The sequence below is a fragment of the Nerophis ophidion genome, linkage group LG09 (assembly GCF_033978795.1).
Source record: "Nerophis ophidion isolate RoL-2023_Sa linkage group LG09, RoL_Noph_v1.0, whole genome shotgun sequence".
Classification (NCBI taxonomy): Eukaryota; Metazoa; Chordata; class Actinopteri; order Syngnathiformes; family Syngnathidae; genus Nerophis; species Nerophis ophidion.
The window spans coordinates 47,324,836-47,347,626 of record NC_084619.1 but is presented as its reverse complement, the minus strand read 5'-3'; the positions used below and the strand labels follow the sequence as shown (position 1 = coordinate 47,347,626).

The 22,791-nt window shown below is 41.0% G+C and overlaps 2 protein-coding genes across 6 annotated transcripts in view; both read left to right on the top strand.

Moving 5' to 3' along the window:
* The window catches only part of ltbp1 (latent transforming growth factor beta binding protein 1), a 288,869-nt gene extending 276,223 nt beyond the window's left edge, over positions 1-12,646 (top strand). For 2 of the 3 annotated variants that reach the window (XM_061911089.1, XM_061911090.1), the window contains 2 exons: positions 5,763-5,912; positions 8,667-12,646. In XM_061911089.1, coding sequence (XP_061767073.1) covers positions 5,763-5,912; positions 8,667-8,851 — 335 coding nt within the window. In that variant the 3' untranslated portion in view covers positions 8,852-12,646. Of the gene's footprint in view, positions 1-22; positions 5,607-5,762; positions 5,913-8,666 lie in introns of those variants that run through there. The other variant, XR_009808158.1, reaches the window with a different exon arrangement.
* A 7,676-nt stretch (positions 12,647-20,322) lies between these two features.
* rasgrp3 (RAS guanyl releasing protein 3 (calcium and DAG-regulated)) overlaps positions 20,323-22,791 on the top strand; it is an 88,496-nt gene continuing 86,027 nt past the window's right edge. For all 3 annotated transcript variants that reach the window (XM_061911085.1, XM_061911084.1, XM_061911087.1), the window contains exon 1: positions 20,323-20,470. The gene's annotated coding sequence lies outside the window, so the exon portion shown is untranslated. The remainder of the gene's footprint in view (positions 20,471-22,791) is intronic.

Sequence of the window (22,791 nt, the reverse complement as noted above, 5' to 3'; positions counted from 1 at the left end):
TAATCACCTGTCTCTTTATCAGGGGGGCCGGAGACCATGAACGGGGTCGAAAAGACATAGAGAGACGCGGGGTGAGGCTGACACCGAAAGGCACGGGAGGCTGCGGGAGAAAGACTGGCGTGACAGGAACGAAAGACTGAGATTGTGTATATACATTTGCATGTGCCAAAAGAAAAAGGGAAAGGAAACAAAAAAATAAAAACGGTGTCAATCCAGCTTGGTGGTGTTGAGTGATCCGGGAGAACGCAAGCCGAAAGGCGTCTACAGTGGCACCCAACATATAACGGACCCTGACAATGTCCACCACAAACCCCCTGGATGTACTTGGCCACGTCCTGGCAGAAGTGGCGGCGGCATCCCAGCAGCAAACGCGGGTGCTGCAAGCTCTCATGGACAGAGCGGAGGGGGTAGTAGACCGGAGAGGAGGATCCATGCAGCGCATGGTGGAGACAGAAGACCCACACGCATACCTCGTCATCTTCGAGGCCACAGCCACGGCCGAGACTGCTGCCACTCCTGGCGGGGGAGGCGCAGCGGGCGGTGCGGAGTCTCCCAGCGGCCGCCCGCATGCAGTTTACGAACCTGCGCCGTGCAATCCTTGACCGAATTGGAAGCAGCCCAGAAGACCACCGACACAGATTCCGAGCCTTGATGCTGGGCCCCGAGGACAGACCATTCACCCTGGCACAACAACTGTGGGACGCAGCGACTAGATGGCTCCAGCTCCAGGCAGCAGAAAGCAACATGTTCGAGCTGATAGTATTGGAACAATTCATTGCAGCGATACCAGCCCGGACCGCCGCATGGGTGCAATATCACCGCCCCAGCGACCTGATGACAGCGGTGAACCTCACGGAGGACCACCTGGCAGTCCAGAAAGAGGCAGCAACAAGACCCACACCTGCTCCGCAGAGACGACCCCTGATGCCGGAGGCCGCGACAGCCCCGGAGGCCCGTTCCCGATAGGGGGGGGAGGCGCCAACCCACGAGCAGGTTCCAGCATCGGACAACTCCATCAAAAAAAAAAAAAAAGAGAGACAACACCCACCCACACGTACACGCACACACAAGCCAGCAATATCCCAAAGGGGGAGGGAAAAATATAATGTTACCTCTGCTCCTCTTTTCCAGGGTACCGGCGCCGCTGATGGAGGGCTTCCCTCGCAGACAGCACTTCGAGCACCAGGGCAGGTGTGTTGGAGGTGCGGACAGCCCGGTCACACACGGCGGGAGTGCTCCGCAATGGAAGTAGGCCAGGTGATACGGGTTGCCGGACCTCCAACACCCTCCCCCGATCCAGGGTGCAAGGGAGTATACACCGGGCTATGGTGGATTCGGGCTGTAAACAGTGCATGATCCACCAGAACCTGGTTCGACCCAGGGCGTTGAGGCATGCGACACAGGGGAGGGTAATGTGTATACATGGGGATGTGCACACGCATCCCGTGGTGCCTGTCGAAATCTGGTATCGGGGCCAAAAACATACGGTAAAGGTCGCCGTAAGCGCGCGACTTACGCACCCCCTGATTATAGGGACAAATTGACCGGGGTTTAGCCAGCTAGTGGAACAATGTGTGGGGATGCGTTCACGGGCTGTAGGACAGGGAAGTATCCGCGCAGTACTCAGTGGCGACGCAAGTTCGTGCGGCGCTGCCGAGGGGGAACCGGTGGGGGCTTTGCGGGAGGCCCCCCCTGCCTCCCAGTGGAGACCCACGGAGGACTTTCCCCTCGAACAGTCCCGCGATGAAACTCTGCGCGCGGCCTGGGACCAGGTGGATTACATCGACGGTCAGCTGGTGCGCCCGGGGAAAACGCGGGTATTTCCCCACTTTTCCATTATTAGAGACAGACTATACTGAGTGACCCGTGACACTCAAACGGGCGAAGAATACACCCAAAACCCCGCCGGGAAATGGTATTCCAGGCGGGACATTGCAATCCCCTCGCAGGCCACATGGGGTACGAAAAAACACTCAATCGGGTCATGGTCCGATTCTATTGGCCAGGCATCTGGGCAGACATACGCCGATGGTGTGCGGCCTGTCCGGACTGCCAGCTGGTTAACTCAGTGGCCATCCCTAAGGCCCCGTTGCGCCCATTACCGCTCGTAGAGGTCCCGTTCGATAAAATCGGAATCGACCTCATCGGACCATTTCACCCGAGCACCCGGGGATATCGATTTGTGTTAGTCCTAGTGGATTACGCAACCCGATATCCCGAAGCAGTGCCGCTGCGCTCCATCTCTGCAAAGAGTGTAGCACAAGCACTCTTTTCGGTCATTTCCCGGGTAGGAATTCCGAAAGAAATTCTTACTGACCAGGGCACGTCCTTTATGTCACGCACGATAAAGGAACTATACGGATTACTGGGAATTAAATCCATCCGCACCAGTGTTTACCATCCACAAACTGATGGACTGGTGGAAAGATTAAATAAAACACTAAAAACCATGATCCGTAAGTTCATACACGAGGACAGACCTAATTGGGATAAATGGCTGGATCCCTTGATGTTTGCGATGCGGGAGGCACCCCAGACCTCCGTCGGCTTTTCGCATTTCGAGTTACTTTACGGCAGGAGGCCGCGCGGCGTGCTGGACCTTATTAAAGAAAGCTGGGAGGAAGGCTCCAGCCGCAGTAAAAATGAGATTCAATACGTTTTGGACATGCGAGCAAAACTTCACAAGGTGGCGCACTTATCATGGGGAAATTTGCTCCGCGCCCAACAACGACAACAGCGCACGTATAATCGGGGAACCCAGCTGCGGAAATTTTCACCGGGAGAGAAAGTACTTGTACTACTCCCAATCTCCAGCTCTAAATTACTGGCCAAGTGGCAAGGGCCTTTTGTGGTCACACGGCAGACTAGTGAGGTAGATTATGAGGTCCGGCGCTCGGACCGGGGCGGAAACACGCAAATTTACCACGTGAAACTGCTGAAAGCATGGAGGGAGGCCGAGCCTGTCTCCATGGTGACGGTAGTGAAGGAGGAGCTGGGGCCGGAGATCCCGCGCTCCGCCTCTCCCCCTCCCCTTCCTTGTGATGACCAGCTCACATTGGCTCAAAGAGCGGAGGTTGCTGAATTACAGCGGCGCTATTCAGATGTATTCTCCGTGCGCGAGAATACATCGTGACAGGAACGAAAGACTGAGATTGTGTATATACATTCGCATGTGCCAAAAGAAAAAGGGAAAGGAAACAAAAAAATAAAATCGGTGTCAATGCAGCTTGGTGGTGTTGAGTGATCCGGGAGAACGCAAGCCGAAAGGCGTCTACAGTCACATATTCACAAAATTCAGACGGCTTGCGCAGTTCAGCCAGATAATCAGAAATGCTGTCATCTTTAGTTTGAAAACAAAACCTTTTTACTGTTACAATGGGCTTTAGGCTCAGGTGCTCTTTTAATGTCCTTACAATTGTTGAAAATGACCGTGTTGCAGGCTTTTCAGAAGCTAATATATTACTCAAAAGGTGTATGTTTTAGTGTGGGAACTGTCTTATCACAAATCTCATTGGCAGCGAAATACAATTCAACTTGTTTATATGAGACTCCCAATCTTCATCTTCATCTTCAAAGGACACAGTGCCATAGTTTTCACTTCCCCTGTGGCAGGCGGCGTCAGCTGTTAGCTTTTCAATTGTAGCTGTGCCAGGTTTGTTCTCCTGAAATGCAGACGGACGACTCCGGATGAAAGCGTGCGGTAGGAACATGATTTAATCATCGAAATTCAAAGAGGTACAAACAAAACGGAACACAAGGCGAAGGCACAAGGCGATGATCACACTTGGAGCTAAAGCTAACGCTTAGCGTGGACTCGGGACAAGCAATACTCAGGGAACTGTGGCATGAAACAAACAAGACCTACGTAGCAAGACATGGAGCAAACAATGACGCCAGACTGAGCGTGGTGAGCAAGGTGAATAAATAGCTCTCTGATTAGTGGTTGACAGCAACTGAGCATGTGATCACTAACCAGAGGCAGGTGAACCCAATTAATCCCCATGGTGACCAAAATATACCCAGGAGTGTGCAAAACAGGAACTAAGGGCGTCCAAAACTAACAGAACATAACCAAAACATGATTTGGACCACGGATCATGACAAGCTGTCACTCAGGAGTAAAGTATTCCACCATTTGCCTTGCCGTCACCTGTGACCGTCTGTGCAGTGGTGGGCTCTCATTTGCGGGCCAATCCCATCCTCATTGCCACTTGGTTGCATTCTTAAAACTTCTCAAAATGAAAACAGACAGCTTCAGCACAGTTTGTTTACTATAGAGCGCGGCAATATTGAACAAAGTTCCATTTACGTATCACAGAGCACACGGTGCTCCACAGGCAGTAGATCAGGGGTGTCCAAACTTTTTCCACTGATCTCCGCAGACTGAAAAATCAAAGTATGCGGGGGCCATTTTGATATTTTTCTTTTTTAAAAGCAATACAATAGTTTTAGTTTTTTTACCTTTATGGCTTTCGTCAAGTTTGGTCTCCGGAAAGGTCTAAGTCATACAAATGTTAGAAATAAGTCATCAATTATTATTTTTTTCACTTAACGCTTGAATCTCGAGATCAACTTCAGGTCGGTCTGTCGTTAAAACATTTCTTTAAATTTGTTTTTGTTTTTATGTTTATGGCCTTTATGTCAAAAACCTTATTTATGTGGCAAAAAAAACAAACTATGCAACATTTTCCCCCAAAACGTTTCAAAGTGGAATATTTGACGTGACGTAATTGGAACCGTAAATAGGTCCATAATTCATAACAATAAAAAAAGAATAAGTGTTGAAAATAAGCCAATTGTATACTTATATTTTTTTTACTTTTAACGCTTAACTCTGTAGATCTCTTGATTATAAGATTTTATAATTTTTTTCATACTTTTTTGTTTGTTTGATGCCCTTTTTGTGAAAGAAAACTTTGTTTTGCACAAAATATGCAATATTATCCCCCCAAAATATTTGAAAGTGAAATTGTTCCAGTGAAGCAATTGGAGCCTTCAGCAGGTCAATAACAGTCCACATGGCAGTGTCACGCCATATTTCTTCCCCCCTACAAAAAGCTTCCCCCTGGAAGACATTTGGCGTGACAAACCCCTCTAATGCCTGAAGGACCCCAATGAGGGTGGCAGGACCTTAAAGCAGCCCACACAGCTGCCTGTTTTAAAAGCATTATAATTGGCTGATTGTCATTGGTGAAAAATAACAGTGAGGAAAAACTATTAGCATTCCAGCATGCTAACCTTTCAAGCTACAGTATTTTTGCTTCGCTAATTTTGCAGCTGTAACCCTTACGAGTCATACAACTTGATATTACCACGCCCTCATTGGGGTCCTTCAGGCATTAGAGGGGCTGTCACGCCAAATGTCTTCCGGGGGGAAGAAATTTGGCGTGACAGCAGCTTTGTGTTAGTGTCAACACTGCAACTTTTTCTTGTTACATGTCACTGTTTACTCTTTTATTACACTCTTTTATGTTTTACATTTTTATTATAGTATTTTTTAGAATGGGCCGAGGCCTTTAACAAATTAGCTGGGGGCCACAAATGGCCCTCGGGCCGCACTTTGGACACGCCTGCAGTAGATGGTATTACTCCGCAAGGAAAAAGAGGTACATACTGTACACCATATTGTATATCATATTGATTACCATAGTGACATTTTCACAGTGTCCCCCTATATTTGTATCAGGGATCTGTAAAACTACATAAAACATTGATCAGTCGGGAAAAGTATTGAACTTCAGTGTCATTTGTTCACGCTACAGATCCATACAAGCCATTTGAAGGTTTGAGAGCAGAGGAGTGTGGGATACTGAACGGCTGTGAGAACGGTCGCTGTGTTCGAGTCCAGGAGGGTTACACCTGTGACTGCTTTGACGGCTACACACTGGACCTGTCCCATATGGCCTGCATCGGTAAGAAACAGTCTTACATGTTGTCACATTACAATGGAACTTGTTAAAGTCGGTCCTGCTTGTGTTGACAACCAGTTTATGTTGTTATACATTACTAATACGAGGGGAGTCCATATTGAATATGATATTGACTATCAATCCAATATGATCAACTAAAAACAAGTGCGGGATTAAAGGCCTACTGAAACCCACTACTACCGACCACGCAGTCTGATAGTTTATATATCAATGATGAAATATTAACATTGCAACACATGCCAATACGGCCTTTTTAGTTTACTAAATTGCAATTTTAAATTTCCCGCGAGTTTCTTGTTGAAAACGTCGCGGAATGATGACGCGTACGCGTGACGTCATGGACTGTAAGGAAATATTAGCGCTGCACCACTCACGGCTAAAAGTCGTCCGCTTTAATCACATAATTACACAGTATTTTGGACATCTGTGTTGCTGAATCTTTTGCAATTTTTTCATTTAATAATGGAGACTATAAAGAACAATGCTGTTGGTGGAAAGCGGTGGATTGCAGCTGTCTTTAGCACCGAGACACAGCTGGTGTTTCTTTGTTTGTTGTGAAGCAGAGCGGTCAAGCGGACATGTTTTCTCTACGTCAACCAACATGTTTTTGGATGGGGAAATTGTGATATGTATTTTACCGGAGACATCAGTGGATTATTCGTCGTCCTGCAGCAGCTTTTAAAAAAGGCAGCTGTGAGATTGGCTCCTCGGCTTCTCTCTGAGACACTGCGTGTTCACCGCAGCCATCCAACCTCGAGGTATGACTTTACAATCTCACCAAAACACTATTAAAACAGTAAGCAGATAAGGGATATTCCAGAATTATTCTAGTAAATGTGTCTAATTACATCCGAAACGCTCACACTGGCGCCGCCCAGAGCCGTCGCTTTTTTTTTTCTTTCTAATCCTTCACTATCAATATCCTAATTCACAAATCTTTCATCCTCGCTCAAATTAATGGGGAAATTGTCGCTTTCTTGGTCCGAATTGCTCTTACTGCTGGTGGCTCCCATTATAAACAATGTGAATATGTGTGGAGCCCTGCAACTTGTGATGTCACGCGCACATACTTCCGGTAAAGGCAGGGCTTTTCTATTAGCGACCAAAAGTTGCAAACTTTATCGTCGATGTTCTCTACTAAATCTTTTCAGCAAAAATATGGCAATATCGCAAAATGAGCAAGTATGACACATAGAATGGACCTGCTTTTCCTGTTTAAATAAAAACATCTCATTTCAGTAGGCCTTTAAATATGCTCGCATGTAAAATGTGTGATATAATCTCCAAAACAAGCGGTCCTGTGCGTGATTACTGTTCCAAAGCTGGACAGCCAGTCAACATCTAAATGTCCTCCATTAAACACACAAGGTTGGTCTTTTCTAGTATTTTAGTCAAGTCATTTACAAAAAGGTAAACATGGTAGGCTACAGGCCACTAGGAGTTAAGCACACAAGCTAGACATAATGTTTGTAATAGATGTCCCTAATTGAACAATATTGCAGTCTAAAAGAGAACACTTGTTAATATAAACAAGTATCAAATAATTATGGTTGCATATTACTTACGCAAAGTCTCCAAGGTCCAAGGGTATCAGAAAGTATCCTTCAACAAACGTGTTCATCTTACTGTGTCCTAAGCTTAACTTCATGAATTATTGTGCCCACAAGGTGTCATACAAAACAATTCCCACTCCACGTCAACTTACATCAGCATAAGTTAATGATTATTTGCAGAAAAAAAAAAAAAGGTTTCTCAGTTCAAACATTAAATATCTTGTATCTGCGGTCTATTCAGTTGAATAGAAGTTGAAAAGGATTTGCAAATCATTGTTTTCGGTTTTTATTTAACGTGCCAACTTCACTGGTTTTGGGTTTTGTATGATCTTAAAAGCTATGAAAATATTTCATGAAGTTTGCAAGTGCTGCTTTAAAGAGGAATATAATTACATTTTTGATTTCGAAGTCACTACACTATTTCAGAATGTTGCTTGGCATTGTCTTGCTGAAATAAGCAGGGGCGTCAATGAAAAAGACATTGCTTGGACGACAACATATGTGGCTCCAAAAGCTGTATGTACCTTTCTGCATTAATGGTGCCTTCACAGATGTGTATGTTACTCATGCCTTGGGCACTAATGCATCCCCATGCCATCGCAAATGCTGGTTTCTGAACTTTGCGCCTAGAACAATCCGTATGGTTCTTCTCCTCTTTGTTCTGGTGGACACGACGTCCACAGATCCAAAAACAATTTTAAATGTGGACTCGTCAGACCACAAAACACTTTTTCACTTTGCATCAGTCCGTCTTAGATGAGCTCGGGTCCAACGAAGCCAGTGGCGTTTCTGGGTGTTGTTGATAAACGGTTTTCGCTTTGCATAGTAAAGTTTTAAGTTGCACTTACAGATGTAGCGACAAACTGTAGTTACTTACAGTGGTTTTCTTAAGTGTTCCTGAGCCCATGTGGTGATATCCTTTACACACTGATGTCGCTTTTTGATGCAGTACTGCCTGAGGGATCGAAGGTCCGTAATATAATCGCTTACGTGCAGTGATTTTAGTTATGAATGAGTAATACAATTCAATGTAATTACTGGAGAGATAAATTAGTAATTGTAACTAAACGACTTTATCCAACACTGCCTTTTCCTTATCCTTGGACAAAGTCACAAGTCAGTTTTGATGCCTATTGTGCTGTCGACCACTTATGTTGCTCTTTGCTCCTCTGTCTGTCACCAGATGTGAACGAGTGTTCGGAACTGAACACGCGCATGTCGCTGTGTAAAAACGCAAAGTGCGTCAACACGCTGGGTTCCTACCAGTGTCAGTGCCTCCCCGGCTTCACCGCCTCGGATAAAGCCAACTACTGCGTGGCGACTGCAACCGGGGTCAAGCAAGACCAAAGGTCGACACGCACACAGTGAATGTGGACGGACTTGAGCGGACAACTAGAGACTCTGAGACCCTAAAACGGCGTCATGGCGGACACGAACTTACAAGGCAAAGTTCCAGCATTATGTACACTTTTACCACTTTTATCACCTGTTTTATTTAATACTTTTGATGATATTGTGTCGGTTTTTCAGTTCCCTCAGTTCTACTATATTTACCGGTGAGCGAATATTACAAATCGTAATCATGATCAATTGCATTTTTTGTGCAATTAATCAAAATGTTATGATTCATATAAAAGTATTACATTGCTCAGTCATTTCAAAACAAAACAAAAGTGCAATAACGTTTGGTTTGCAACAAATAAAGTGATTTTTAACTGCAGTATTCTTTTTAGTATTTCAAATACTATGTGTATTTTTAACTTAACCAAAATGGAATCAAACAAAATAAATAAGCCTAGAGACGTCCCGATACGATATTGATATCAGTCTGATATGCGCAAAAAAAAATCAAGAATCAAGATGATATCAGCCTGCGTATAAAATGTCCTGCAGCGTGTTTACTATCTACAGTGGGGCAAAAAAGTATTTAGTCAGCCACCGATTGTGCATGTTCTCCCACTTAAAATGATGACAGAGGTCTGTAATTTTCATCATAGGTACACTTTAACTGTGAGAGACAGAATGTGAAAAAAAATCCAGTAATTCACATTGTAGGAATTTTAAAGAATTTATTTGTAAATTATGGTGGAAAATAAGTATTTGGTCAACCATTCAAATCTCTCACTGATGGAAGGAGGTTTTGGCTCAAAATCTTATGATACATGGCCCCATTCATTCATTCCTTAACACGGATCAATTGTCCTGTCCTCTTAGCAGAAAAACAGCCCCAAAGCATGATGTTTCCACCCCCATGCTTCACAGTAGGTGTGGTGTTCTTGGGATACAACTCAGTTTTCTTCTTCCTCCAAACACGACAAGTTGAGTTTATACCAAAATGGATACATGGATGATACAGCAGAGGATTGGGTGATTGTCATGTGGTCAGATGAAACCAAAATATAACTTTTTGGTATAAACTCAACTCGTCGTGTTTGGAAGAAGAAGAGTGCTGAGTTGCATCCCAAGAACACAATACCTACTGTGAAGCATGGGGGTGGATACATCATGCTTGGGGCTGTTTTTCTGCTAAGGGGACAGGACGATTGATCCGTGTTAAGGAAAGAATGAATGGGGCCATGTATTGTGAGATTTTGAGCCCAAACCCCCTTCGTGTGAGAGCTTTGAATGGTTGACTAAATACTTACTTTCCACCATAATTTACAAATAAATTCTTTAAAATTCCTACAATGTGAATTCCTGGATTTTTTTTCCACATTCTGTCTCTCACAGTTGAAGTGTACCTATGATCAAAATTACAGACCTCTGTCATCATTTTAAGTGGGAGAACTTGCACAATCGATGGCTGACTAAATACATTTTGCCCCACTGTAAATGTCCTCCAATAAGCAAAGAAGGTTGGTCTTTTTCTTGTGTTTTAGTCAAGTTGTTTACAAAAAGTAAACCTGGCAGGCTACAGGCTAGCGTGAGCTAGCGTCGACAAAACAGCAAAGCACACAATAGCAGACAAGCTAGAGATACTGTATGTAGAAAGTGTCCTTCATTGAACAACATTGCAGTCTAAAGCGTGTCGACATCATTTACTTCGTGTGTCAGGATCTTAACCTCATGAATTTTTATGTCCACTGGGAGTCTCATTAAAACGATAACCATTCTGCACTTTTTTAAAATGTTGCCTATCGTTGACAGTCATTCTGGGAGACAAGAACACTTTTCTTTTTCTTTTTTTATGCATTCTAACAAAAGTCAGCTAATAGTGGAAGTAATAGGATTCACTATCATTTTTTTGTACACACTGCAAGTATACATGTAATGCTGTAACAGGCACATTCATAATAACATGTAATATTTATCTATTTTGCACATTTTAAGCATACGGAGAGGCGCATTAATTTCACAGACGCATCACAACGTTTTCTTTTGCCTTGAAAACAAAAACAACAACAACTACTACTAATCCTGACAGACTTCATGAGAGACAACAAAAAACTACTTTGGGACAAATAATGAGCCAGAACCTTATATTTTTGAGCCTGAACATAGAGAGGAGGTTTTAGAAGCTGAGTGGTAAGCAGATTCAGCAAGTAGCACTATTGCTAAGTGCTAAACAAAAGATATAAACAATGAAATACTCACTTACTGTACAATGTCTGCTATCGCTGGGATTCATATCTTACTGTTTAAATGAATAATTTGTCATAATCCTCACGCAGGTACAAAAAAACATAATTTCTTTCTCGCCATCTGAGTAGAATTTCAAAGTTTATGGCCATTTCTTTCTGCTATACAAGAGATAGGTTATGATTTATAATCTAAAATTTACTTTTACTAACTTGGAGATGATGCGCTAGCTCACTGGATCAAGATGTTAATACAGCAGCATAAGCTAGTTGTGATCACAGTACTACAAAAATTAGTTTGTCTGCATTAGCTCTTATAACAATATGGTTAATATTCAGGTTACGAGATGTAAATGGAGTATTTATTTTAGTTTTTTTTAGAGGGCTTTATAGGACCAATAATGTACTCTCATTAGCTGCATTGTTAGCCACCTCGTACTTGGTGTATCTATTGACTTAAAATGTAATAAAAAAAAGAAAAACATGTGTGTTCTTGTCTTACATAGGGATTGTGAATGATGGGCAACATTTAAAAAAAAAAGTGCAGTTCCCCTTTAAAGCCAGCAAAAGTCCATTCCAGACGGTTAATAATAAATAGGTTAGTGTTTTTCATATCTCCTGTACCGTGTTCTCTGTTTGACTAACTTCAAAGAACCTTTTCTATCATTCCACACTACAAAATAATAAAATATGTATGGTTCTTGCTGATATCGGATCGGATCAATATCGGTATTTGCCGATAGTCAATACCGGAAAAAAGAATGTGTAAAAGTTGTATCGGAACACCCCTACTCTTTGACATTGCCTGCTCAAGGCAGTATAAGTAAATACAGTGCCAGTATTGCCATAATGGATACGAATACTTGTTTTGTTTATTGACAGTTTTTAAGCTCATTGAATTAGTTTGCGACGTTACGTTTGACTATGTTGATCATGATTTAAATCCCAGGCCAAATATTTGCTGAAAACAGAACAAAAATTGTTTCAAAAAACGTCATTTAGAATACACGAGGTCCTCAGGTTACGAACAAGTTTTGTTCATCTGACACTTTATAAGTCCAATTTCAGTGTAGGTGGGAACTTATACGGATATGAATACACAGTACATAAAGTACTGTAATAAAAATAGGAAAGACATAAATGACATGAAAGAGTAATAAAGAACGATTCCTAATCCATCTTGGCTAACGCCAGATAAGATGCCATCTTTCATGATGGTCACAACACTTGAGCTCTTTGTGATGTTCTTTTTCCCTTAAATGGTGACGGCTTTCTTTTTCTTTGGCACACTGCCGCCTCATGCTTGGGCGACATATTCTAGTGCCAAGAATGTATTAGAATAATCGATGCTATCCTTCCTCAGTGTGTGTGTGGCTTATGATGAATTTAACTCCTTTTCAAGCAAATATTGGGCAAAAAATGTTTTTTAAATAAATCAATGATAGCGCTTTCCTCAACACGGAAGAAACATTGTAAAAAGACAACCACCTGTATATAAATAGAACGATGTAACTATATCAACAAATTTTCCCTTTTTGTCACATACCATTGTTTGAACCAAATAAAGTACATCATCCACTTTGTATCCTGCTTGTCTTCATTTGGGTCACTCGCTGAGCTGAAACTATCTCAGTCAACTTTAGGTGAAAGGTCAAAAACCAGCTGTTTGTTTGGAAAGGTTATTAGATTAGCTTATATGTATGGATGTAATACTTCAGACTCTAAGTCAGGGGTGTCCAAACTTTTTCCACAGAGGGCACACGGACAAATTTAAGCATGCGGGGGCCATTTTAATATTTTTCATTTTTAAACCATAACAAAATATATGGATTTTTTTTTTTTAATCCTTAGGGTTCCTGGGGAACATAGAGGGTCTCACTGACTAAAATGTTAAAAATAAGTCAAATTATTATTATTATTTTTTATTTAATGCTTACAGTAAATCTCTTTATCAACTTGAGGTTGATATAAAGTAAAACAAATAAGGTTTTATGCCTTTTCTGTCAAAGACATCTTTGTTTTCAATTGTAAAACTGAAATATGCAGTATTTAGATAGATGGATAGATAGATAGATAGATAAATAGATAGATAGATAGTACTTTATTGATTCCATCAGGAGAGTTCCTTTATTTAGCAATTAAAGCCCTAAAAAATCAACAATGCAGGATACCATTGATTTTAATTATTAAATATTTTTGAGTAATCACAATGAAAAGTTAAATAAAATCCTACTAAATATATTTGAGATCCGAAAGGTTTCCCACTCATAAAGTGATACATTTTTATTAATATTTTTGTTTCTACTTTTAACACTTAAATTTCAAGATCAACTTCCGATATATCTGTCGATTTTAAGTTTGAACTATTATTTTGTTAGTTTTGTGCTCTTTTGTCAAAACTTTTATGTTTTTATATGGCAAACACTGCGATGAGGTGGCGACTTGTCCAGGGTGTACCCCGCCTTCCGCCCGATTGTAGCTGAGATAGGCGCCAGCGCCCCCCGCGACCCCACAAGGGAATAAGCGGTAGAAAATGGATGGATGGATATATGGCAAACACACAACATATGCAATATTTTTTCCACATAAAACATTTTAAAGTGATAATTGATAAGTAATAATTCATTATAACATAGATTATTTTTGTCCTTTTTTTTTTTTTGAGCAATGGAAAAAAAAGAAAATAAAGACAAAAGGAACAAAAAACTGCCTGCATGGCAGCTTTGTGTCAACATTGCCACTTTTTCCTCATTAGATTTCACCTCATTCCATTTTTTTTAAATGTATTTTTTTATTTTTGCAATACTATCAATTTTGCAATTTTTGCAGAATGTGTGGCGGGCCGGTAAACGATTAGCTGCGGACCGCTAATGGCCCCCGGGCCGCACTTTGGACAACCTTATTCTAAGTACTGTGGTAGTACAGCAGTGGTGCTTTCCAGTTAGGGATGTAAAGAATTAACGGTATTTACAAAACCCAAAACACTAGAAGTTGGCACGTTGTAAAAAATAAAATAAAAATACAATGATTTACAAATCCTTTTCAACCCATTTTCAATTGAATAGATGTTTAATGTTCAAACTGAGAAACTTATTTTTTTTTGCTAATTAACTTGGAATTTAATGGCAGCAACACATTGCAAAAAAGTAGGAACAGGGGCACTTTTACCACTGTGTTACATGGCCTTTCCTTTTAACAAAACTCAGTAAACGTTTGAGAACTGAGGAGATCAATTTTTGAAGCTTTTCAGGTGGAATTATTTCCCTTTCTTGCTTGATGTACAGCTTAAGTTGTTCAACAATCTCCGTTTTACGCTTCATAATGCACCACACATTTTCAATGGGAGACAGGTCTGGACTACAGGCAGGCCAGTCTAGTACCTGCACTCTTTTACTATGAAGCCACGCTATTGTAACACGTGGCTTGGCATTGTCTTGCTGAAATAAGCAGAGGCGTCCTTGAAAAATGGCAACAAATGTTGCTCCGAAAACCGGTATGTACCTTTCAGCATTAATGCTACCTTCACAGATGTGTAAGTTACCCATGCTTTGGGCACTTATACACCCCCATACCATCATAGATGCTGGCTTTTGAACTTTGCGCCTATAACAATACGGATGGTTCTTTTTCTCTTTGGTCCGTAGGACACGACGTCCACAGTTACCAAAAACAATTTGAAATGTGTACTTGTCAGACCACGGAACACTTTTCCACATTGCATCAGTCCATCTTAGACTAATTCAGGCCCAGCAAAGCCGGCAGCGTTTCTGGGTGTTGATGATAAATCTCTTCCGCTTTGCATTGTAGAGTTTCGACTTGTACTTACAGATGTAGCGACAAACTGTAGTTACTGACAGTGGTTTTCTGAAGTGTTCCTGAGCCCTTGTGGTGATATCCTTTACACACTAATGTCACTTTTTGATGCAGTACGGCTTGAGGGATCGAAAGTCACAGGCTTACCACTTACGTGCAGTGATCTCTTCAGATTCTCTGAACCTTTTGATGATATTACAGACCGTACATGGTGAAATCCCTAAATTCCTTCCAATAGCTTGTTGAGAAATGTTGTTCTTAAACCCTTCGGCAATTTACTCACACATTTGTTCACAAAGTGGTGACCCTCACCCCATCCTTGTTTGTGAATGAAGCTGCTTTTATACCCAATCATGGCACCACCTGTCCCCAATTAAACTGTTCACCTGTGGGATGTTGCAAAGAAGTGTTTGATGAGCATTCCTCAACTTTCAGTCTTTTTTGCCACTTATGCCAGCTTTTTTAAACATGTTGCAGGCATCAAATTCCAAATGAGCTAATATTGGCAAAAAAATAACAAAGTTTCGTAGTTTGAACGTTAAATGTCTTGTCTTTGCAGTCTATTCAATTGTACATAAGTTGAAAAGGATTTGCAAATCATTGTATTCCGTTTTTATTTACCATTTACACAACGTGCAAACTTCACTGGTTTTGGGATTTGTATGATAAACCTTGGTAAAATCTCTGACAGTCAGTGTTACCGTTTTAAACTAAAATGATCTTAAAACTGTGATAGGAGGCCCAACTACTTGTTTACTGGAGAAGCAAGTGAAGGAGAACTTTTTCTCCTATTTTGTTTAATCTCTAATAAAGCTCAACAAGTCACTGTCAATTTCAGATTCACCATCTTAGATTTATTTTACTGCATGATTGTCTGAAGCAAAAAAATTACAGTTCCTTGAGGGCAGGTGTGTTCTAACTTCGGCACGCCAACATCTTCAATTTAGCCCCGCAAAACATGAATAAGGAATCTTGCCCACAGGAATATTGCATTCAGTTTAAAAGACTGCTATGTGTGGCTGCTATTTTGTAGTCATCTAGTGCAGTGTTTTTCAACCACTGTGCCGCGGCACACTAGTGTGCCGTGAGATATTGTCTGGTGTGCCGTGGGAAATTATGCAACTTCACCTAATTTATGCCAAAAATATTTTTTGCAAATCTATAATTATAATCTGCCAATAATGTACCGTTGCTTAGTGTCTGAGCTCGGTTGGGTAACCACGTAATAGTCCATGTCAGGAGGTGGCAGCATTGCTTTGTAAAAGTCAGAATGTGTCGGGTGAGACAAGGATGGTTTGTTGTGAACGTGGACCCCCACTTAACAAATTGAAAAACGTATTCAGGTGTTACCATTTAGTGGTCAATTGTACGGAATATGTACTGTTCTGTGCAATCTACTAATAAAAGTGTCAGTCAATCAATCAATCCCGATATGCAGACCACAGCGGGAGGCAGGGTGCAGGTAAAAAAAGGTATGTAATGCTTTAACCCAAAATGAACGAAAGGGAAAGAAAAAGGCTACGCTAAACGAAAGTCAAACTGAACTGGCTACAAAGTAAACAGAGACTGAATGCTGGACGACAGCAAAAACTTACGGCATCCAAAAAGTACATCCGTACGTGACGCGACAATCAACAATGTCCACACAAAGAAGGATAGCAATAATGTAGATAGCCTTGCTTGCTAACACAAAGTACATTTTTTAACGTTTTCTGCTGGTGGTGTGCCTCCGGATTTTTTTATGACAAAAATGTGCCTTGCCTTAAAAAAGGTTGAAAAACACTGATCTAGTGGACAACGAGAGTAATTCAAAGTCCATGACCTTTAATTATGCTCAATTTGAAGCACTCCCCAGCATTTATCTATATCACTCAATGCTAGTCATGGTGCAAAAAATAAATCCAACAAACACAAAATGTCAACAGACATTGTCACACATAACACAATCTGCTCACTGAACTGTGTGGATATTATGAAAAATGTCTCTGCACCATAAAAAAATTACCTCCAAATTCTTCAGGACAATCTAAAATCATCAGCCCAGAGGTTGGGTCTTGGGTGCAGTTGGGTGTTCCAACAGGACAATGACCCCCAAACACACATCAAAAGTGGTAAAGGAATGGCTAAATCAGGCTAGAATGAACGTTTTAGAATGGCCTTAAAGGCCTACTGAAATGAGATTTTATTATTTAAACGGAGATAGCAGGTCCATTCTATGTGTCATACTTGATCATTTCACGATATTGCCATATTTTTGCTGAAAGGATTTAGTAGAGAACATCCACGATAAAGTTCGCAACTTTTGGTCGCTAATAGAAAAGCCTTGCCTTTACCGGAAGTCGCAGACGATGACGTCACCTGTGTGAGGGCTTCTCACATCCTCACATTGTTTTTAATGGGAGCCTCCAACAAAAAGAGCTATTCTTTCCCCATTAATTTGAGCGAGGATGAAAGATTCGTGTTTGAGTATATTGATAGCGAAGGGCTACAAAAAATAAAATAAATAAAAAATAATTAAGTTAAATTAAAAAAAAAGCGATTGCTTTGGGACGGATTCAGATGTTTTTAGAGACATTTACTAGGATAATTATGGGAAATCCCTTATCTTTCTATTGTGTTGCTATTGTTTTAGTGAGTTTAATAGTACCTGATAGTCGGAGGGGTGTGGCCACGGGTGTCTTGACGCCAGTGTCTGAGGGAAATCGACGGCAGCTGTATGGACGGCAGAAGCTCAGCTGATCTCCGGTAAGAGGTGACTTTTTACCACAATTTTCTCACCGAAACCTGCTGGTTGACATGTAGTCGGGATCCATGTTCGCTCTGATCCATACTAAAGTTTCACCTCCGTGAATTTTAAACAAGGAATCACCGTGTGTTTGTGTGGCTAAAGGCTAAAGCTTCTCAACTCCATCTTTCTACTTTGACTTCTCCAATTTTAATTGAACAAATTGCAAAAGATTCAGCAACACAGATCTCCAAAATACTGTGTAATTATGCCGTTAAAGCAGACGACTTTTAGCTGTGTGTGTGTGCAGCGCTCATATTTCCTAACAGTCCGTGACGTCACGCGTACACACGTTTTCAACAAAAAACTCCCGGGAAATTTAAAATTGCAATTTAGTAAACTAAAAAGGCCATATTGGCATGTGTTGTAATGTTAATATTTCATTGTTGATATATAAACCATCAGACTGCGTGGTCGGTAGTAGTGGGTTTCAGTAGGCCTTTAAACGTGTGGACAATGCTGAAGAAACAAGTCCATGTCAGAAAACCAACAAATTTAGCTGAACTGCACCAATTTTGTTAAGAAGAGTGGTCAAAAAATCATGCAGAAGCTTGTGGATGGCTACCAAAAGCACCTCATTGCAGTGAAACTTGCCAAAGGACATGATGGTGAGGAGCAGCTTACCACCATCTTGTCTTCATCCGCAGATGCAGAAAGAAAGCTTTTATGCATCACCCAGGGTTCCTCTCTCTTTCTTTTTTCCAGAACCTGTTAGACTGCTGAAATCTGTATCTCTGTAGCAATGGATCCCAATCTACTGATCCCTAGCCGAGGAACTCTTAACTTTGATGCGTGCACCAAGTGTCTTAAGCTGGGCTTTTATTTGGTTTGGCCCGCTGTTTTTTTCACAACAGGATCACAATCCATTCTATTGTTCCGATCATTATCTTCTATGTGTAACCTACTACAAACCCCATTTCTATATGAGTTGGGAAATTGTGTTAGATGTTAATATAAACGGAATACAATGATTTGCAAATCATTTTCAACCCATATTCAGTTGAATATGCTACAAAGACAACATATTTGATGTTCAAACTGATAAACATTTTTTTTTTGCAAATAACTTAACTTAAGAATTTGATGCCAGCAACACGTGACAAAGAAGTTGGGAAAGGTGGTAATAAATACCGATAAAGTTGAGGAATGCTCATCAAACACTTATTTGGAACATCCCACAGGTGTTCAGGCTCATTGGGAACAGGTGGGTGCCATGACTGGGTATTAAAACAGCTTCCCAAAAAATATGCACCCCTTTGTCCACAGCTGCGTGACCAAATAGTCAAACAGTTTAAGAACAATGTTTCTTAAAGTGCAATTGCAAGAAATTTAGGGATTTCAACATCTACGGTCCATAATATCATCAAAAGGTTCAGAGAATCTGGAGATATCACTCCACGTAAGCGGCATTGCCGGAAACCAACATTTAAAAACCGCTAATTTCGACCCCTCAGACGGCACTGTATCAAAAACCCACATCAATCTCTAAAGGATATCACCACATGGGCTCAGGAAGACTTCAGAAAACCACTGTCACTAAATAAAGTTTGTCGCTACATCTGTAAGTGCAAGTTAAAGCTCTACTATGCAAAGCAAAAGCCATTTATCAACAACATCCAGAAAAGCCGCCGGATTCACTGGGCCCGAGATCATCTAAAATGGACTGATGCAAAGTGGAAACGTGTTCTGTAGTCTGACGAGTCCACATTTCAAATTGTTTTTGGAAACTATGGACATTTGTGTCCTCGAGAACAAAGAGGAAAATAACCATCCGGATTGTTATGTGCGCAAAGTTCAAAAGCCAGCATCTGTGATGGTATGGGGGTGTATTAGTGCCCAAGGCATGGGTAACTTACACCTCTGCGAAGGCACCATTAATGCTGAAAGGTACATGCAGGTTTTGGAGCAACATATATTGCTATTCAAGTAACGTTATCAAGGACGCCCTTGCTTATTTCAGCAAGACAATGCCACACCATGCGTTACAACAGCGTGGCTTTATAGTAAAAGAGTCCGGGGACTACACTGGCCTGCCTGTAGTCCAGACTTGTCTCCCACTGAAAATTTTGAAGCCTAAAATACGACAACAGAGACCCCGGACTTTTGAACAACTAAAGCTGTACATCAAGCAAAAATTGGAAATAATTCCACTTTCAAAGCTTCAACAATTAGTTTCCTCAGTTCCCAAACGTTTATTGAGTGTTGTTAAAAGAAAAGGTGATGTAACACAGTGGTGAACATGCCCTTTCCCAACTACTTTGGCACGTGTTGCTGCCATGAAATTCTAAGACAATTATTGTATGCAAAAAAAAAAAAAGTTAATAAGTATGAACATCAAATATATTGTCTTTGTAGTGCATTCAATTGAATATGGGCTGAAAAGGATTCGCAAATCATTGTATTCCGTTTATATTTACATCTAACACAATTTCCCAACTCCTATGGAAATGGGGTTTGTATAATTGTGTCCTATCAAATTTATTATGTACAATCTTCTGTTCTTTTGGTGATCATCGGGTGAATCTGGGAACTCGGGGACTACATTTTTGCTATGACAATAAAGTCTCTTGAATATTATCATGCCAGTGGAGCAGAGGAGTTGGTCGCCTCCCACTACCTCTCTGAAGCCCACCCTGATGTCTGCACACTTGGTGTTCAGCAAAGTAACAATCTGTGAGCAGACGTGCGTGTGAAAGAGGGCGAGAGTACGTGTGGAAGTCTCCTCTTCGTGCAACCATGGTTTGACGGTGTGAGACTGCAGGATTATGGCGCACAAAGGAGAGGTTGCCAGTTGGAGAGGATTGGTAAAAGGTAAGCAATTATTGAATTGTGTGTTACAATAATAACAATCATAGCTGTTAGTTGAACAATTCCATAATGTTTTTTATATACGCTGTTCAATTTCATATCTTTAGTGCAGTGGTTCTCAACCTTTTTCAGTGATGTACTCCCTGTGAACATTTTTTTTAATTCAAGTACCCCCTAATCAGAACAAAGCATTTTGGGTTGAAAAAAGGAGATAAAGAAGTAAAATACAGCACTATGTCATCAGTTTCTGATTTATTAAATTGTATAACAGTGCAACATTTTGCTCATTTGTAGTGGTCTTTCTTGAACTAGTTGGAAAAAAAGATAAAAATAACTAAAAACTTGTTGAAAAACAAACAAGGGATTTAATTATAAATAAATATTTCTACACAAAGAAGTAATCTTCAACTTAAAGTGCCCTCTTTGGGGATTGTAATAGAGATCCATCTGGATTCATGAACTTCATTCTAAACATTTCTTCACAAAAAAAGACATCTTTAAAGTCAATATTTGACGTGGATGCTTTTAAAAAAGGCTTAAAAAACCCATCCATCCATCCATCATCTTCCGCTTATCCGAGGTCGGGTCACGTGGGCAGCAGCCTAAGCGAAGAAACCCAGATTTCCCTCTCCCCAGCCACTTTTTCCAGCTCTTCCCAGGGGATCCCGAGGCGTTCCCAGGCCAGCCGGGAGACATAGTCTTCCCAACGTGTCCTGGATCTTCCCCGTGGCCTCCTACCGGTTGGACGTGCCCTACACACCTCCCGAAGGAGGCGTTCGGGTGGCATCCTGACCAGATGCCCGAACCACCTAATCTGGCTCCTCTCGATGTGGAGGAGCAGCGGCTTTACTTTGAGTTCCTCCCGGATGGCAGAGCTTCTCACCCTATCTCTAAGGGAGAGCCCCGCCACCCGGCGGAGGAAACTCATTTCGGCCGCTTGTACCCGTGATCTTGTCCTTTCGGTCATGACCCAAAGCTCATGACCATAGGTGAGGATGGGAACGTAGATCGACCGGTAAATTGAGAGCTTTGCCTTCCGGCTCAGCTCCTTCTTCACCATAACGGATCGATACAACGTCCGCATTACTGAAGACGCCTTCTTTTTTAAAAAGCCTTTTTATAGACATACATGCTGGTTCTAGCTATTGGGCTGTTTCTAGTTTTATATTGTATTTATTTTTTTATCTTTTTATTATAATTACTATTTTTTTACACTGTGGCACTTTGAGGTTGTTTGCTCAATGTAAAGTGCTTTTTTTACAAGTAAAATCTATTATTATTATTATTATTATTATTATTATATTCATGGAACATGTCCACAAAAAATCTAGCTGTCAACACTGAATATTGCATTGATGCATTTCTTGTTACAGTTTATGAACTTACATTCGTATTTTGTTGAAGTATTATTCAATAAATATATTTATAAAGGATTTTTGAATTGTTGCTATTTTAAGAATATTTTGAAAAAATCTCACGTACCCCTTGGCATACCTTCAAGTACCCCCAGGGGTACGCGTACCCCCATTTGAGAACCACTGCCTTGCACAAAGATTGTGCTTTTCCTAAAGTGTTTGGCCAAAGTTAAAAATATTTCATTTTATTTTTTATACCACGTCTTAACAAAATTAATTTGAAAAGTACGTTGCTTAAAGTGAAAACAATATGGGGTGTCCTGATACCACTGATTTATATTTGATATCCACATGGGAGCCTTGAGTACGAACCGATATCAAAATTGAACAGATATGATATCGCCAGGAATAGTACAATCTTTGTTATTTTGTAGTGTGGAAGGTTGGAAAAGGTGTTACCAAGTGAAATTAGTCAACAGGGAGTAAAATGGCAGGTATGAAAAATACTAATCTATTTAACCACCTGGAAAGGACAAGAGTCATCTATTGTGTTACTTGATGCCAAAGTGTGCCAGAAACGTGGAGAGACAGTTTAAGACAGTGGTTCTCAAATGGGGGTACGCGTACCCCTGGGGGTTCTTGAAGGTATGCCAAGGGGTACGTAAGATTTTTTTTTAAATATTCCTAAAAAAAGCAACAATTCAAAAATCCTGTATTAATATATTTATTGAATAATACTTCAACAAAATATGAATGTAAGTTCATAAACTGTGAAAAGAAATACAACAATGCAATATTCAGCTAGATTTTTTGTGGACATGTCCCATAAATATTGATGTTAAAGATTTCTTTTTTTTTGTGAGGAAATATTTAGAATTAAGTTCATGAATCCAAATGGATCTCTATTACAATCCCCAAAGAGGGCACTTTAAGTTGATGATCACTTCTATGTGTAAAAATCTTTATTTA